Source organism: Anser brachyrhynchus (genome assembly GCF_964034855.1).
Source record: "Anser brachyrhynchus genome assembly, chromosome: 6".
In the NCBI taxonomy this organism is placed as follows: Eukaryota; Metazoa; Chordata; class Aves; order Anseriformes; family Anatidae; genus Anser; species Anser brachyrhynchus.
Genome location: NC_137700.1, coordinates 34,290,423 through 34,308,732, shown reverse-complemented (window position 1 = coordinate 34,308,732; position 18,310 = coordinate 34,290,423). Strand labels below are relative to the sequence as shown.

The window sequence follows — 18,310 nt, the reverse complement described above, 5'->3', positions numbered from 1 at the left end:
GTTTTAATTTAACTACACGTGTTATTCAGCAGGAGAACCTGAACACAGATGCCCAACTCCTGGCATTACGACAACAGATGCGTCACGTCCTGGCCTCACACGTACTGACGCCCCAGGAAAGGTGCTGAGAAGAGGTAGTGGAGAGCACATCGCGCTTCTGCTCAGCCGGTACAGCACGCTAACATAACCTGGTTGTATGCCAACACCGTTCTTCCAAAGAGGAGCAGGGCTGATCACCTAGAAAGTTATAACTTTGTAAAGTGCAGGAGAAAAAGCAAACCCAAACCTGTACCTTGCCCTTTCCCTTTAACTACCTTCAACATCTTCCTTGTGTTTTCTTCCTCTTCTCTATGCACGTGTAAAGGCAAAGAGATACAAGACTGCTCAAAACTCCAACAGAAAGAAGTGTAATGCTGGCCACTTAGAGCCCATTTCCTTAGGCAGACCTGCACCCAGAAGAAATGAAAGGGGATCAAATGTTTTTCAGTCCCACTACAAAACTCAGGACGCTGTTCCTAGTGAACTCCTGATCACTCCTGATCAGCTGGAGAAGATCGATATGACCCCAGCTTCGGCCAGCAGTGCCACAGACGGATATAATCCTAATTCCCCCAAACCAAGAACAGCTGCAGTTCAGTAAACTAACATTTGTGCGAGGATTAGCTGCCTTACGCTCACTCGGTCTGTATTCTCCCAGCAGGAAAAGGGCTGGGATCCCACCTGGGAACAAACCAAACGCAGAAAGGTTCATGCTTTTTTTAGGAAAGAAAAAGGAAAAAAAAGAAGGGCTAGAGCTCCCAGTCCTGTGGTTTGGTGGAAGCTGGTTCCCATTTGTTCAACCATCAGGCCAATGTTTAAAAAACAAAACACAAAAACAAACACATGTGAGCTTACAGAAATACTTACAGAAATACCTGCAGTAAGCTCACTGTAATTGCAACCAGACCTCTCCTTCCCTGTTATGCTGTAGTGCTTATATCCCTCACAGGGCCTTGTGAACTGAAGAAAGATAAATTACTGCTTCACGGCCAGGTATTTCCTATGCACTGTTCCATCCTGGGATCTCTCCCTGCTTGTTTCACAGATCCCCAGTGAAAAAACAGTTGCTGGCAGAAGCCCGCCCAGCTCGCGCGCATGTTCAGGGAGAGCGGTGCAGCACCGCAAGGAGCCAACGTTTCAGCCTCCCCACCGCCCTCGGGGCTGGGCCGCAGGCAAGACGTGTAAGTGCCAGCCAGGAGAGCTGCTGCAGGCAGCCTGCACCACCTCAGGTAAATCCCGCGGAGCACCGGCGCACGCACCGCTCATCCGCAAAATGCAGCTAATCCGAATTCCTCCGCGGAGCCCCGCACGGCTAAATCCACCCTTGTTTTGCAGGTGCTCACGCAGCTCAGCAATGGCACTGGTGTTGGAAACGCCTGGACAGTGGGACACTTGAAAAGGTAACTCAGGTGTCAAAAGGGGGGAGCAGAAGACACTTCGCCCGCCGCTCCTGCACCACCGCCTTCCGCTTCGGCCACCGCTAACCCTTTACGGCACGCTCATCCCGCAGCAGAACCCCCTTCCTGCCCTGCGCCTTCCCTACCACGCATGCTTTTCTCAGAGGTCACTGAGGGGGGGAAAAAAAGACAACGAAAAGCAAAACTCAAAGAAACTCCAAGATGCTCCTGGCTCCAGAGGGCTTCAGCATGTTTTCCTGAAGTATATCACAGCTGAAACAAGACTTCCCTTCTCCTCCCCCTTTGCAATCCCTTCGCGGAAGGGATGGAAATGCATCCCCGTATGTGCTTTTTCCAGCGAGCACCAAGCCTGTAAGCTGCTTTTCCAAGCCAAGAAAAGTTTAAAAGAGGTGACGCCCCGCAGAACAGTGCCTGCACACTTCCTTACGGGGTCACGTAACGTAGGATATCCACCAGAGACAGAGTGTTCCCGTCCGGTTTCCCACTTCTTTTGGCATCAACGTTGCTTTTCTGGGTAGGTGAAGTGGCATATGCATGGTCAGAACAAGGAAAAGGATTTTTCTCCTCCATATTCCCTCATCTCAGCCAGAACTGCTCTGCATACTCGTAGCATCTAATGTTCAGTCTTGCTGTGAAAGCTGAGTACTACGTGCAGCATCCAGGGCTCTCCCCTTCAAACTCACAGAGGCACTCAGCTTTGGATGGCTTTTTTTATTTCAACATTATTCTAGAAATAATTTTCTTCCTAGTTAGATGTTAAGGAAAAACTTTCCAGCAGTACCAACAGCCGGTCAGTGCACCAGGCCGTACTGCCTTCCCCGGCAGCCCTTCTCTCACGGGTTTTCAACACCAGTCAGACAGGCACCTGTCAGCTACGGTGGCGATGGAGCTTACCCTGCTTTGGGGCAGAGGGACACACCAAACGAACTACGCAGGCCTCACAGCTCCACCTCTGACAGCTTCACAAAACACCATGCAAACCCGAAGAGCCTTCCTGCCTTCTTCTAGGCGCAGGTCCCGAGCCAGCTGCACAGGCACCGTGCTGAGCCTCGGGAAAGTGAAGGGGGATTTTGCCTCTCCGAGCTACAATCCTGGTGGCAGAGCAAAAGATTTACTCTGGTGTGGCAGCCTTTGCTGCTGCATGCAGCTGGGAAGGGCAGGGATGCCACGTGTGCGAGCACACAGGCAAGGTAAGGGGATCAGGAGAAAGGAAACGCGCAAGGCAGCTCCCACCGCCAGCAGGAGACAAAGCCCTGCCCTGCGCGTTGGGGAGGGAGGACAAGAGCAAAGCAAACACCAGGAGGGCCTGCAGGTAACGTGACAGCACCGTGACTTGTGATTCCCCAGGTCGGGTTTGGCTGAGGAAGGACCAGCTGAAGAGAAACGTGCACGCCGGCAGGCAGCAGGAGGCCGGCGGGAGGAGCAGGCGAGGGAGAAGGCGCAGCAAGGAGCTGATCCTCGGCGGGGAGCGGGCGTCCTGAGCCGTGGGGGGCACGGGAGGAGGCAGCAGGCCTCGAGGATGCAGGCAGCACACAGCTTCGGTTGCCACTGCTCTCGCTCTTCCTTTCTTAGAGCAGTTGTTATTTGGAGGCAGGAGCAGACACCCCCAGCACCCCGCTAGCTGCTCCGCGTGCGGTTTAGCGGCTGCAAACATGCAAAAAAGCAGCCAGCTCCGAGGAGCGCCAGGATCCAGCCGGTGAGAAACAAACACAGATCAAAGCGAAGACCCGAGCTGTATACACAGCTGGGGCTCTGTCCTGTGCTTTCAAAAAGAGGTGGGCACGTAGATTTTAACTGCGAGCTCTTTGTGTGCGTCCCCGCACGTAACTGTGTTCATCTGTGCGAGCGGGAGCACTCAGCCCACGTCTGGCATCCCGATGCTGAAGGGTAGCTAGTGAAGGGTAGCTAGTGAAGGGGATTGTCTGAGCCGGGCAGGCGATTCCCACACAGCTGGGCAAACTCTGACTGGGCAACGCGCAACCCGACCTGCCCCAGGGAACAAGGGCAAAGAGGTGGGAACGAAGGACATGGAAGATACAAAGCAACCTCTTTTTAACCTCTGAGCTCTGTAATGAACTGGATGCTCCGCTCCCCCTTTCAGGGTAACTCATGGGAAGAATTTCCCCGAGTTCCCAGAAGAAGCAGAAGAACCCTTCCGTCTAAGGATCCCGTCCCACGCAGGGTCTGAAGTGTGCGTGCCTGGTGAAGCTGCGGTGAATCACCCCAGGGTTCAACAGGTTGTGTCTTTCAGCAGCACTGGGAAGCCCCTCCGGGGAGGAGGTGCGGGACTTGTCACCCAGAACCTGCTCGAGGTCACGGAGGACCTGAGCGATGCCTCCTGCACAGCGCAGCTTTGAGGGGAAAGAGCAGAGGAACGCCCCGCTGCAGCAGCTGCAGGTGCCTTTACCCGTGTGAAAAGACGTCTGCCTTTCCTCCACAAACAAATACACGTGCTTACTCACATGGAGAGCGGCACCTATCAAGCATCCTCCCTTCGCTGCCGTATCACACGGTGTCCTGGGCAGTACGGTGCTGAGTGCAGGGGCCCTTGGCACAGCCCCAGCACTGTAGGGACAAGCGGGGGGAGCAGCATGTACCCAAGCAACGGCGCAAGTATTCATCTGAGTCATTAAAAGCTGAGCTGCTGCCCAATTAGATGCGTTCAGATATTCCACCCTAGCAGGGCAAGCCCTCAGCTCAGAGCCGGCAGGCTGCACGTGCCTGTATGAGCACGGCTACGTTGTGTGCAGCTGTTTACCACCCCCCGCGATAAACCACACCCGTGTGGCACGCAGCATTATCAGCACGGACCACGCACGAGCTGCCTGATACCATTCACCCAGGCTGTTTCTGTGAAGGTAACGCTGCATTTCAAGCTCGTGTCCTCTTTCCAGGGCAGGTTTTGGTGCACGAGCTTTTCTGTATCAGCTTCTGTCACGTCTCCCTCTTTCCCTCAGCCTCTCCTGGGCAGAACTCCTTCTGGAGGCAGTTACAAGATGGCTTTGCAGCTGCTGCATCCCCTTCCCTTTTGCAGAAGCTTTGCATTTTGCATCCCTGTCCTTTGCAGAAGCTTTGCATTTTCCCCTAAGTAAGTCATGCTGTTTTCTGAACGCATTCTCAAAGGTAAATAACAGGCAAGTGGGACAGAAAACCTTACCCCGCAGCTGATGGGAGTGATGTTCAGGCAGCAACTTACACAAGAAAGACACCCTCAAAAGCCAGCCATTAATTTTTTTTTAATGGACCGTTGGGCAGAAGACCTGACTCATGCCATCGCTCTGGGATCCAGAGACTCCTCTGGACTCAAAGGAATCCAAAACCTTCACAAGAGTCAGTCTGCATCTGACAGCCTCAGGTGCCACCTTCAAAAGCAGAGGCACTCCTATTCTGCAAAGGCACATCAGGGGTTTACCAAAATGAAACACAAAGAATGCTACAGAGAGAAGATCTGTACTTCTACACAGATTCAAACTCTTGGGATGCACAGAACGGGAGTTGGGTAAATGATCCCCCTGGGTCTCCCCATCGCTACGCCCTGCCGTGGCCCTGTCTACATTGCCCAGTGGCTTCACGGGAGGAGAATTCCTGGCCCTTGGTTGCACGCTGCCCATTTCCTTGTTTTATGGCTGTCACGCGCTGCCTGGGGGGAAACCTGCCTGCTCTGTTTGCCCACAGCTATGCAAACTGCTCGGCACCAGTTTGCAGCCAGGCAACAGCCACAGCAACTGCCAGGCGAAGCCCTTCGCTTTCATTTCCCAGACACGGGGCGACGGAAGTGTTGCACACTTGCTCTGCCTACCTGCCTTCCCAAAGCAGGGGGCTGGAAGGTGCTGCACGAAGCCCCGCCACCATCCCACACCAGCAGAGGCCCCTTCGCTCCGTGCCCCTCTCCTCTTGCCAGAGGGGAGAGGGCACAAGGGCAGTGAGACAGCATCAGCCTGCACGTCCCGGCCCTGGGAGCAGTGTTGGGGACACCGAGGGGGACACAGGGAAGGAGAAAGTTGTAAAGGAAGCAGAGGTGAGAAAGGGCAGCCTTTTGTGGAGGGGAAAAGCAAGCACCTGGCTGGAGGGATGGAGCAAGGAGGCCCCAACAAGGAGCGGGTCAGCGCAAGCTTGCTGCACGTGCCAGTGATGCAGGCACTGGCTCTTCCCCTCCTCTCCCCAAGGCATCACAAAGGCACGCAGGTTCTCAAAGCTGTAACACCACATCCACAAATGAGAATGAGGAAGCTCCTTGCCTCTGGTTCCCGTTCCATGCCAAGATTTCCTTTGGTTACCCCAAGCCCACAGGGGCTGTGTTGCTGCAGTACCCCCGGCACGTGCGCCAGCCGCAGGTCAGCACACAGACCGCTGCAGGCAGCTCTCGCTTCTGCCCCGAGAGCACAACGTCCTGAAACTTGCAGTTACCCCGTAATCTGCCTCAGAAATTATACTCCTATTACCTCATCTTCTCTAAGACAGGAGCTCCCCGAGTGGCTGTTAGCCCGTAATGCTTCCGGGCCCACGCGCAGCATCAGCCACTTGAGCAAGACAAGTTGCTGCATCAAAATCTCTGGCTCTCGGCGCTCCAACAAACAGCACCCCAGGAAAAAACGAATACGAAAACCAAACGTGCAAAGTCTCCAGAGACGCGTTTGGGAGAGAGATGGCAAGTACAAAGCCCTGACGTGACTGAAAACTGAGCCAAGAAAGCTGAGCGCTCAACTTCCCACCTAGGGCCAGATTCTTCCCTGGCCCAAGCTCACGGACTGCAGGGTGGATTTGCCCAGGCTTTGTTTTTCAGGACGTCATCCTGAAAGAAAACTGTGGCAACACACCCAGGTAGAAATTTGAGGACAGAAGTTTGGGAAGAGAGTCAAGAACCAAAGCTGGCACTGATGCAAGCTCCTAATTAGGTATTATTTAAGTCCATCTGACTGCTTTCGTTACACATCCACGGCAGTGACCAGACTCCCTCCTGGAGCTCCGAAAACAGTAAAACAACCACAAAGCACTTATTGGATACCTGTTCTGCTCACTGCTCCGCAAATTTCAAGTCCAAGATGCTGAATGCAAGAACTCAGCCAGCACGTAGGGAGACACAGCAGTAGAGCATGTGGCTTTCTAAGGGCAGGGTCTGCTCTGGGGTCTCCATTCCAGGAGGAGAAAGGACGAGTGGATTCTCAGCATCAGACCTTCAACCTTCAAGGCAAGGCCAAGCAGACCATGGTGACACTTCTATCTGCACTCTGGGAGGAAAACACATCAGAAAGCGTCCCCACAACACATCTTAGTTGAGAAGGGTTTTGTGATGAGCACTGGGTTTTGAGAAGTGGCTTACAGCCGTGACTTTGTGTGGCATTACCGAGACATTTTGCTTTGAGGTACTTTATTCAAAATAGTAGCGGTGTTCTTTTTCCTCTTCCTTCTCCATCTGCTATTGGATTCATAGGGGAGGTGGAGAGAGCTGGGAGCAGAAAGGAAGCCGTGTAGGCATTCATTCCTCACTGCATCACTTTGAATAACAAAATACATATATACATACACACAGATATTGAAACTTGGAATTCCGATATGAGCAGTGCTGAAGGTCTTCCAACAAAATAAAGATCATTTTGTTTCCTTTGAATTTTGGCATGGAAACTAACTGTCACTTTTCAGCAGCTTTACTTGGAGTTCAAAATGTTCTGCTACCCAGCCAATGTGAAAGAAAGCCTCTGCAGACTTCTGACTCTGAGTGAGTCAAAGCGCTGCTTCTGTGCAAGGGGGCACTTTGTTTGAACAAGAGCAGTGGTTGAAGAGATCAGATCCCCCTTTTGCAGCATCTCACTGCTGAGTTCCTGGAGCAATGCAGAAAAGTAACAGCAAGGTAGCAAAAGGCAAACTGACACTAAATAATGGTGACCACACCTGGACTTCCCCAGGATGAGCATCCCTCTAATAACCTTGTTCCACAAGCTACAGCCGTCCCTCTCTGGTTAAACCAAACCGGGCACAGCAGTGTAACAGTTACCAGACCTCCTGAACTAGCAGAGCACCTTTCAGCTCCCGTGAAGAATGTTTGTCCCAGCTGAAAATGGATGCATCTGTCAGCCAAGCGGCAGAGCTGAGGACAGCTAGCTACTCCCAGCTCTTGTTCCATACCCGCCACGGAGACAGGAGGGTTTAGCTGCAGCTCCCCCAAGGAGCAAGTGGATCGCGGCGTGCTCTGACCTTTGGATGTGTCAAAAAAAGATGCATGCTCAGCTGCGCTGGCCATGGTTTGCCTGCTGCAGGGAACATCACAGGTTCCAAGTTTTATTAATGAGGAAAATAATACCTACTGTCAACGTCTGCTACACGAAGTTAACACGAAAACAAAGCCCGCTCCAGAGAACAAATGAAATGTACTAGATTAGGTTCTTGCTCCAGCTCTCCTGGATAAACAGCACGGAACTCAACACCACATTGATCAGTTGCTTCACGACAAACGCTGATCACACTGCCCTGGCAAGTACGTATCGCACAACAGAAGCACAGCCAGGCAGTCATTCAGAGGAGCAAGGATTCACTACTCTTTCATTTCCCCTCCCTCCATCTTCCAGCATAGACAACACGGCTGCGCTGTTTAATAACAGAACTACCTAAATGTGCTACGTTCACTATGTTCCGTAGGTAAATGCTTTCCCCTCCCTCCAGCATTTTGCTAGTACAGACGCACTCGAGGCCCTGTTCCGGAGAAGGGGAACCAGGCTGTGTAAGTGCTGCGGAGCCGTAGAAATCTAGCCCCATGCTGCAGTGCAAACTGACCCGGGTCATGGTTCTCTCCTGCACGTTGGGTAGGGTTTTTTCCTTTATCTCATCTGCTTCCTCAAATATGCAACCCAGCACAACAGTCAGCTCCGCTTAAGAGACCACTTGGAGAAATACTCAGCGTTTAACTGTTTCTCTTATGTTAAAGCAAGGATGTTTGGGAAATCACAGAAGCTACAAGGGAGACCCTGAGAAGAGTCAAAAAGGCTCAAAAAGCCAGCACCGATCATTGCTACGTGTGTGTTCTTCGCTTCGTTTCTGATCATCTCAAAAGATACCAGAGAGAAAGAATCTTACACCACTTCACTCTGTGCTTTCCCACTAAGCACAACACTTCAATTTGGCTTAGGAGTAGTTTTGTCGCCTTTAGACTTTGTCCTTCTTCGTTTTAAAACAAGTCACCTTTTGCAGAGACAAAATCCATGAGATCTTCAGAAAATGCTGATTTTGATGGTTCTCCCAGTGACTTTTTCCCTCCTATCTACCTTTTGTTTGAGCTACATTATTGTTATCAGAAGCGAAAATGACCCTACTAATTTCTTCCTCATTCAGTTACTCAGCTTTGTTTCCCTTCTTTCTGCTGTATTATAATGCAATCGTCACCAAAAGCAAATAGGTCAACCCAGGCTATATAACAAGACTTAAATAAAAAAATAAAAATGTGATCAGTAGCCCCAGAAACGTGACTCTTGTTCCACCAGGAGATGCACCGTGTCTGTCAGACCCCGCCACCACGTTGGTCTACCAGAACTGCCACTTCAGAGAGGAGCAGGAAAGCCTCTCGGCGCTGCGCACTGACCACATCCTTCCAAAACTGGCTGGTGTCTGAAACGTTCACAAACACCGGGTAATTTTGCTGTGTATAACACACACGCACGCATGCAATGGAACTTAAACCTGAATTTATACTTGTTTGGGCAACCATTGCTCTATCAGAGCGACTATTTTAGTCACTCACTTTATCGTGTTTTCTTTCAGGGAATGATGGGGCTTTGCTTAGGAGTCACTTTTTTGGTAGGCGTGTTAAAAAGCTAAGAAGTATTGCTTTAGTTACCATAGGAGAGACAGATGCTGGCTTCTTGTCTAAATGCAAGCTATGAGTCATCCCAGGCGGAGAGAAACTGAAACACATACCCATTAAATAGAAAACACAAACAATTTTCCAACATGAGGATTAATGACAGATAATAACTATAAATTAACTTTAATCTTTTATAAATCAAACAAAGCCCCTTATATAAATGTCACTGCAATCTCTCTAGATAAAAAACACAAATCAAAGCAGAAAGAGAAGTCGCTCACACACTGCAGTTAATATTCGGGACAAAATCAAACACCTCCTTCGTGGAAACACCCCAGTGTTTATGAAATATTTCAGTACTAAGAAAGGGAGTGCACCTTAAGACACTGCTTTAATTTCTGAAAATACAATTTTAGTTACTTTTGGACATGAAAAGATAAATATTCTTAATCCCGATGCATCAGAATTTCATGAGCTCTACCATAGTGAAACCAAATTAAGTTGCATATTCAAAAAGGAGGGGGAGAGCATTGTTTTTCTGCTAGCCCTTTGCTGCTGCTTGAAAGAAACCGTGCGATTGTTGAAGGGGTTAAAACGAAACTTCACTGAATGTAAGGCGGCTGCTGTTTGTAGACGGGAGGGAAAGAACCAGAGTCAGAGACCTAATAGTGGACAATTTTGAAAATTACAGTGTGTGTCAATAATGGAGATAACAGTGAGATTCAAAAGGAATAATCTCAAATAATAGGGAAAATGAGCACCTGCCAGCCACAAAGCCATTAGTATCAGGGCTTTTATCTTTGCCACAGTTAAGTCTGGAGACGCCGACAAACTTAACAACACAGCAAATAAAACACGGTGAAAATCTAACTGGGAAGCAATTCTCTTCACTCAGAAAACGCTGCCATGGAGTTTGAAAATGCATGCTTCTAGTAGGAAACCCAGTGTCCGATTGCTGGTAACGAATACTGCAAACTCAGCACAGCCTCCGTGGGGTCCAGCTGGGCTTGCAGATGCTCCGGCCTGACCAGCTACACGCGTCTGCACTGAGGGACAGAAGCAGAGGGCTCCTGACCAAAGGGACCCCAGGTACATACAGGATTTTGCCTGTGCAGACCACCCAATGCAATCAAACGCGTGTCCTTCCCAGAAGGATGAAATCAAGGGCACTTAAAACCGTATCTGAGACACGGACCTGGGCTACTGTGCCTTGGGAACTGGGAGCCCTCTAGGAAAGACCTTGCTGAGAGGGCTGATGGTTGGGAGTCTTCCACCTGGAGCAGGTGGGGATGAGGGAGCGCAACTTCGGTGGAAGGAGAGGAAGAGAGGCAGACGGTGTTACACCAACGGCAAGTGACAGCGTGTGTGGCAAGCAAACAGCTTGTCCATGCTCACAAGAAGGTGGTGTAAGATGAAACAGGTCCTCCACATGCTCCTCTCACTAGTAACATAGGTAACAAGGTTAATTCTCATATCCCCGCCCTAGGTAGTGTTACTGTCCACAGCTGAAGTCAGGGAACAGAGGCAGGAACTGCCCCAGCTCACACAGCGAGCAGGCAGCAGGCACATCCTGAGCCCACCGCTACTCACCAGCCCTCACCCAACGAGAGGTCCACAACATTAGCTGCTCAGACCTCACTCACACAGTTTGAAGCTTTGCTGCCTGTCCCCCATGCCTGAGGGCAGAAAAAGCTGGTCATAGATCCAGGCAAACCTGGCCAGTGTGAGAGGACCACGATGGTACAGGGGAAGATGGGGACAGCTCTGCTCTAAAGCTGCGCTGAGAACAAGCAGTGTTTGCAGTAACAATTAGATATGCAAATAAGTGCATTGAAAATTAGTGACGGTTCACTGTTGTCATGGAGAAAAAAAAAAGCACCCTCCATTCTGGGTCAGACCCAAGCACTGCATTTTGTTTCCCTCACTGGTGAACAAAGCTGCAGAGAGCACTGGAAAAGCCCAGGACCAGCACTTCTCAGCACAGCTCCACCTGGGCCCGGAGAGCTCACGGCTCGGACAGGGACAGGAGAGCAACATCACCTAAATAAAAAACCTCCCCGCATCACCCCAGAAAGGCAAAAAAAGGCCATGACAACTCCACAGACTCCCAGAGCTACCAGGAGGTACAGGCACAGCCGGGAAGAAGCCGCCTGCACCATGCAAAGGGAAAGCTGCTTCCCAGCACCGCTGCTGCCAGGGGGCAGAGGTGTGGGGGCAACACGGCACAAAGTACTCGGCTCCAGTTCTCCGGATCTCCATGGCAAGATCCTGCCTGAATTCCAATGCAGAGTTCACCTGGAGGCTCTGCGTATCCTTGGCCACCCTTGCAGTGTTCCCATCCCCTGTTAAATGGCTGCTGCTAGGAGGGGGCAATCAGCCTATTTAGACCCAGCTTTCCAAGCCAGGGGGTTTCTTCGCAGGAGCAGCTGGCCAGAGCTGCCTTTGCTCCAGCAGCCACAATAAACCCAGAACTCCCCCCCCCCCCTCAAATCCCACAGAAGGGCCATGATAAGTTTCTAATGGAAACCCCGACATAACCTTAACTACAGCATCCTGAACGGCAGCTGATAATCTGAGCTGTGTGTGAACTACCTCCCCTGGTCTCGACGGCATTTATCTTACTTGAACTCCCGTTACAAAAGGGTTGAGTCACGGAGCAGAGCTGGCCAAGGAACAAAAGCGCAAGCCTTGCTACAACTCCAGACTCGAGGATAAACAGGCTCAGTCCTAAACCAGGTTAGAAGAGAGGCTCCACAGGCACGCCAGGCTCCAAGCTCAGAGCCTCTGCACAATGGCATTTGCTTCTGCTGCGGAGATGATCACGGCCCAGCAGAGGGGTGGGAGGGAGAGGGCGTAGAGCACAGGGCTCTGCCCTTTGGGTCTTGGTAACACATCTTACCCTGCGCCCAAGAAACCTGATCCCGTAGCAACCTCATGTATGGGAAATGCCCCAATCAGATTTCACTGTGTCAGGAGAAGAACGGTATTTACTCTGCATACAGATTAGTCACAAAACTGGGTCACTTCTTGCCTTTTCAGAGAGCAAAATGAAAAAAATAAAAACAAGGCTTCTTCAGATCTTTTTGCGTCTCCCCCCCCCAGCTTTTAAAACTACGTGATGGGCTGTGGTCGTTCACAGCTGCCTAAGCTGATCACAGACACCTGCGTGTGGTAAGGTTAAAGCACATTAGCACTCGCTGGCCTCCCATTTCTCAGAATTCAGCTCATTAGCTACTTACCGGTTCTTTTCTAGCTCGTTGTGCGTAGACCTGGAAGACAAACAAAAATTTGGATTAGCCACCTTTGAACTCTCAGCACCAAAGTTCAGTCACTGAAAGCTGCGTACATCCCCGGTGGGGTACATCAGCATAAAGCCGAACACACGTAGGGTAACATCTAGAGCTGCAACCTCAGCCTCCCTGCTGAGGAGAGATTCCTTCCCTCCTAAGTCTGTACTTACCTGCTACGTGCAGATCTGGTGCTTACTGGTGCTGTACAAAACGCAGCCCAGCGGCTTAAAAGCACACAAAACCCCAAAGAGAGGCAACGATTCGGACAGGGGACCTGAAGCAGCCCTTTCCAAACTATTTCTGTCTCTGCCACCAGCTCAGGCCAGGACTGCAGTCACACATCTCTGCGCTTCAGCTTCTCCATCTAGCCAGTAAAAATATTGTTACCATCTGCTAACCCAGGAGCCGGTGGCGCATTCATTTCTGCACGTTAAATACTTGGGGACCTGCCGGCAGAGTCGGTTCTGCGAGGACACCTCTGGAGCCCCTCAGCCTTCACACGCCACATTCAGCAAACTCAGCAGAACTCCAGGTATGGCCGGCGTTCAGGCAGGAAATGGGATGAGCAGCGCTGCCCTGTTTGCAAACACCAGCAGCACTTCTCAGGTGCCTGCAAAGCCCTCAGCAGCGGCTTGTGGCAAAGCAGATGCCCCTTAAAGCGGTGCTGTGACCGCTCGACAAAGGAGGGGGCTTCATCTTTGCACCTGCCCGCCACAGCAAGCGCACTGCCAGCACTCCTTCCTTTGGAGCTCACAGCTTGAAAAGGAGACCGAACAGAAGCACAAGGGAAACGCACAAGTTCACTCTCCCGTCTCTGATGATAACGGCGGCAAAAACAAACCACCAAATAAATGAAAAAGCAACCAAAACCCCACCAAACTTAAACCATTTCACAATTTCTAATCTAACATGTTATTAGCAGCCCAGGGAAGCTTGTTGAGGACTATTTAAAAAGGATAGTCATCTATCCAACATTCCCCTTTAACAGAAGATCACCTTAGAATAAGAGCAAAAGGAGCCCAAAAGCTTAATAAAAAGGATCTATTTTCTGTAATTTGGCATCACATTTCTTCCGGAGCTCTGAGAAGATTATCCTCTATCCCCCATCTGGAGAATCCCGCAGAGATTTCTACAATTAGGGAACTGAATGGAGGATGTGCTCCAAGGGAAACCCTGTCATAATTAAATGCTGCTCCAAAAAGAGGGAGGAGGAGCGCCTAACAGGTGCTAGGACCTCGGTGAAGATGACGAATGAACTGCGGACGTCTGTGAAAAGCAACGCAAGCGACACTTGGCTGGCTGTGCCTGAGAGCTGGGGGTAGCTGGGAGAATGAAAAAAGAAATAAAACCTTTGATGTATGCTTGTGCAATACGCCCTGCACAGCGGGATGAGGGGTGCCCTAAAGTCAAGGCACGTTAGCCAAAATCCTAAAGTGGAGGGAACTCCCACAGCAACTCCTTCCACCCGACCTGCTGAAAACAGGACCCCTGAAGTCTGGCTGCCAGCAATCAGACACAAACTTAATACAGATTTAGTCCAGAAAAGTCACCCCACATCTCCCCCCAGAGCCTAAACCACCACAACCCACTTGTCCCAGCTACTTGGATGCAAGTTAACCCCCCGGAGGCTGAGCTGGGGCCCCGTGAAAGCAGTGCCCGTATGTTCTTTGGAGCATGTTTGCTGATCTTGTTTGCCCTACGTTCCCGCAGGAGCCTTTGCAGTCGTCTTGGCTGTGACATTAGCAGTTACGGAGCCAGAGATATGCAATGGCTTGAATTCCTATATTATATCGAGCCAATTATCAAGGCCAGCACTGAAAGAACAAAGTTTGGCCCACTGCTGTGAACAAAATTAAACCAGCAGGTTCTCCCTCCTCCTCTCGCATCGCAGGCTCTTTATTACCTATCTGCCTTCTGACGAACGCCACAATTGAGAGGGGTCACAGGTTTCTCACCAAGTCAGGAAATTTACGCTCTGACTTTTAACCATATTGGTGGCAGGGAAAAAAATAAAACAAGAAACAACCCCCCTCAAACTCCTTCCTCCTGCAGCTGAATGCAAAGAAAAGGATCCCGGCAACACTGAACGACTCCTGTGGGAATGCTGCCTCCCTTACCTGCCGCTGTCTTACTTAGTTTTACTGGGGACACTTGGAAAAAAGTAATTTTTCATTTCACCTAAACTGAGGAAAGAAACCAAACAGTACTGCTCCCCAGCACCACCACAATTCACTACTTCTATTTGCCGTGCCACCTTTCCTTTGCTCGGACAGCAGATACAAAAACACCTCTCACTTTTCTGTTCATAATTCGTTTCATTTGCTGTAGCTCCTGATTGAGAGATTAAATTTTCTCCCTGTCTTTGGGCTCCACGTGTCACTAAGGTTTATTTGGAGTTAAACAAGGACAGGGGTGTCAGTGAAGTGGTAAAAAGCACGGGAACCTCTACTGACACCACGCTCAAAAGCGATTTATAGGTACAGAACCAAATGTAGCTGAAGGTGTAGCTGAGGCGGTGTCATCCTCCCCTGGGAACCCAGAAAGGATCACTGGCTTTTGGATGAGTGCAGGCTGAACGCCACAGCTGTGCTCCTGCAACACCCAGGGGACGTTCAGGGGCACGCGTAACCCTGCATTTCCACCAGCAAGGAGCTGCTGCGTTCTGTGCGACGCTGCTTTGCTGCTGCTGGTGGTCGGGCACAGTCTGTGCCACGCAGTGAGACGAGGACATCACCGCATACAGCATGGATGATAGGAGAGCTGCTGCCTGACGGACAGGGCAAGCAACTCGCCCTTGCCCCCACCTGCAAGGCTGAGATCAGAGCCATGCAGGCACAGACGTGCTCGGACCGGAAAACAAAAGCCCATTACACCTACCAGCACCACCTCCAGCCTGCCCAGCACCTCTGCTGCGATTTAGAAGGAGCTCAAGCACAAGCTGTCTGCAGGGCTCTCATTTAAAAGCAGGTTTCTACAGCTGTCGGTTCCTTAACGAGGAATTTGAAACACCCGTACTGTTAGCGTCCCATAAGCAGGAAAATACTAATGAATACATTTTGAAAACAGTTGGGGAAATGATCATGAAAGAGTTTTAGAAGCTTAACGTGAAGGAGCCAAGGAAACAACAACAGAAACAGCAGAGCAGTCCTCATCGCAACTTAAGCACCAAAAAGCTGAGAAAAGGGGACGTTTATCCCTCTTTACCCCAGACACCTGAAAGCAGAGACAAACCAGCAAGAAGCAGGGAAGCACAACCGCCCGTCACACCAGCGTCAGGTCAGATGAACCAACCCTTCTGCATCCGTTACTGGGGTCCTGCCCGCCTGTGACACCGCTAGCCAGCCCTGGGACAAGGTGCTGCTGAAACATTAAGCTAGGCTAAATTCCGTCCCTGCACGAGACACTGTGAATAATTTACGACACTGTCTTTATTTAAATGAAGTCCCTCTTACCAAGGTAAAGGCAGCCAAACTTCCTCTGAGCACGGGCAAGGAACGGGCTCTAAAGAGCAACAAATTCATTCGCCACTGGTTTTGTTTGTTTGCTTTGCTTTTACATTGTAATTAAAATCACAAAGCTGCCACATGGCATTAAGCACAGCTGACCTTTCTGTTTTACACAGTTCACGTTGATAAACGGCCCAACAAATGCACGGACAGCACATCTGCTTTTTGTTTCCATTTCTTAGTGAGGTAACTTCTACCTACAGGAAAAACTCGGCAGTCAGGAGCCCCTGTCCTACACGATACATGGAATTCAGACCCCGAGACCCTGTTGTCTCCCCATTGCCATCCTCCTGTCTGTACCTGGCACCTGCTCCTGGGGATCCCAGGGCTCCCTGAGCTGCTTCTCCACCACACCAGAGACTGCAGTGGCTCAGGAGGTGCCGTGGCCACCCCTAACACCAGGCAGGGAAATAAAACCCAGCCCTTCAGCCACGTGGCCTCAGTTCTAACACAGACCAGTGCTTGTCCTCCCCACCACATCTCCAATTCACTCCCCCCACTCCGCTGTAGCAAGAAGTTGGTGCAAACTAGTGCCCCGTTACCTGAATCACATTTAGCACGGCAGCAAGAAGGTCCCTCCGCGGGGCAGGCCGGCCATCTTCTCTGCTTCGTTCTGCCCAGGCTCAGCCCTCTGTGCGTCGTAACCAACCCAACCTCCTCCCTCATTTCACAGCCCTTTCCCACCTGCCTCTGCTGACACCCGTTTGCTTGGCCACCCGGCTGCCCTCCAGGAGGTGCCTTCTCCCATTCTCCCAGCCAAGATCCACCAGCCCTGCAGGGACCGCTGAACTAACCTCCTGCTCTCTCCTTTATGCAAGGCTTTTCTCAGAAATGACTTCTAATGGAAACAGCCAAAACAAAACAGGACAAAACAAATCCTCAGCTCCTTTGTTCCGCCTCAACCCCACCTCTGTCCACACAGCAAAGCCTGCTGGCTGACAAATCTCCATGTTCTTGCCAGGGCTTCCAACGGCAGCGGAGCAGCCCCTAAGTACTCTGTGAAACCAACGGCACAACGCTGGGAAGCTCCAACGGCAGCAGTGGGTGAGGCTTTCAGCCCAGTGGTAAGGCAGGTACACAACTCCTGCACCGGAGCCGGACCCTGCCCAGACGGAGGTGCTCAAGGGCTGAGCTGTGAGGGAGCTGCGAGCCCACCTGGCCTCGGGGAGGTGGCTCTCAGGAGCCCGGCTCTCGGGGTCTGGGGCAGGCAGCAGCTGAGGGCGCTCAGTGCTCCGGCAGCTCCTGCGGTGAGCAGCAGGATGCAGCCAGCAGGAGAGGGAGCAGCTGGAGCAGAAGTGCTGCCGCTGCCGTCCACACACCCGCTGCAAGTCCAAGAGCCTCACCGCAGCCTTACTTACTAGCTAACGTAACGAAACATTTCCTTAAAATACGCCGGAGACAAAAGGTGTCTCCATCAGTGCTGACCCACGATCCCCCTACCCTGCCTGGCCTCGATGGCCAGAGAAACCCTGCTCCACGAGGAGCCACGTGAGGAGAGAGAACGGGCTGCGCTTCGCCTTCCAGCTGACGTCAGGGGAGATGCAGCAGATTAACCTGGCCCCAAAGTCTGGCTGGGCTTTCTGTCGCTCTTCGACTGACACGGTATCAGGTTCCTCCCCAGGCTCTGATCAAAGCTGTTTTCCCAGGATCGAGTCAGGCCACTTCCAAAGTTCACATTCTCCGTCTCCAGCAGAGAAGGGGACAGAGCCGTACTGGCATCTGTTCCTGTTTATTCATCTCTGGAAAAGGAGAAACGGCCCCACAGCCCGTTTTCAGCTCGACAAGGGGACGAGAGCTCCTTCGTGTGGTTCACGATGACTGCAGAAGGGCACCTACCCCTCTGCTTCTACCCAGTGTCCCAAAAGCCTCCTGCAACGTTGTCAAAAAAAAAAAAAACAACAAACAATTAAAGGAGATATACTGCACACCTCCCTTAAGGAAGTGAAACTCACACAGCCCCTCAGTTTGGTACCTACTCCCCATAACCATCATTTCTGTCTGCAACACTTCGGAAATCTTCCCTAACGCTTTCTGTGCGGGGGGAACACCACCAACAGGCAGAGAGCTGAGTGGTTTTCCCGAGGCCACACCAGAAGCCCGTTGCAGGGCAGGGTACTGAAATCGGGGTCCCTAAATCCCAGGAGAAGGACTGCATCAGTGGGTTGCTCCTCTCGGGCTCTGTCCCAGCGAGCCACCCAACAAGGCCGTGTGTGCCATCTGATGCTCATGTCAAAGAAAAGACGCCAGTCACTGCATGCTTCAAGG

At 51.3% G+C, this 18,310-nt stretch overlaps 1 protein-coding gene across 3 annotated transcripts in view; it reads right to left on the bottom strand.

Annotated features, from left to right (window-relative positions):
• MXI1 (MAX interactor 1, dimerization protein) overlaps positions 1 to 18,310 on the bottom strand; it is a 52,421-nt gene that overhangs the window by 13,854 nt on the left and 20,257 nt on the right. For all 3 annotated transcript variants that reach the window (XM_080597297.1, XM_080597299.1, XM_080597298.1), the window contains exon 3: positions 12,489 to 12,518. In XM_080597297.1, the coding sequence (XP_080453423.1) occupies positions 12,489 to 12,518 (30 nt within the window). The remainder of the gene's footprint in view (positions 1 to 12,488; positions 12,519 to 18,310) is intronic.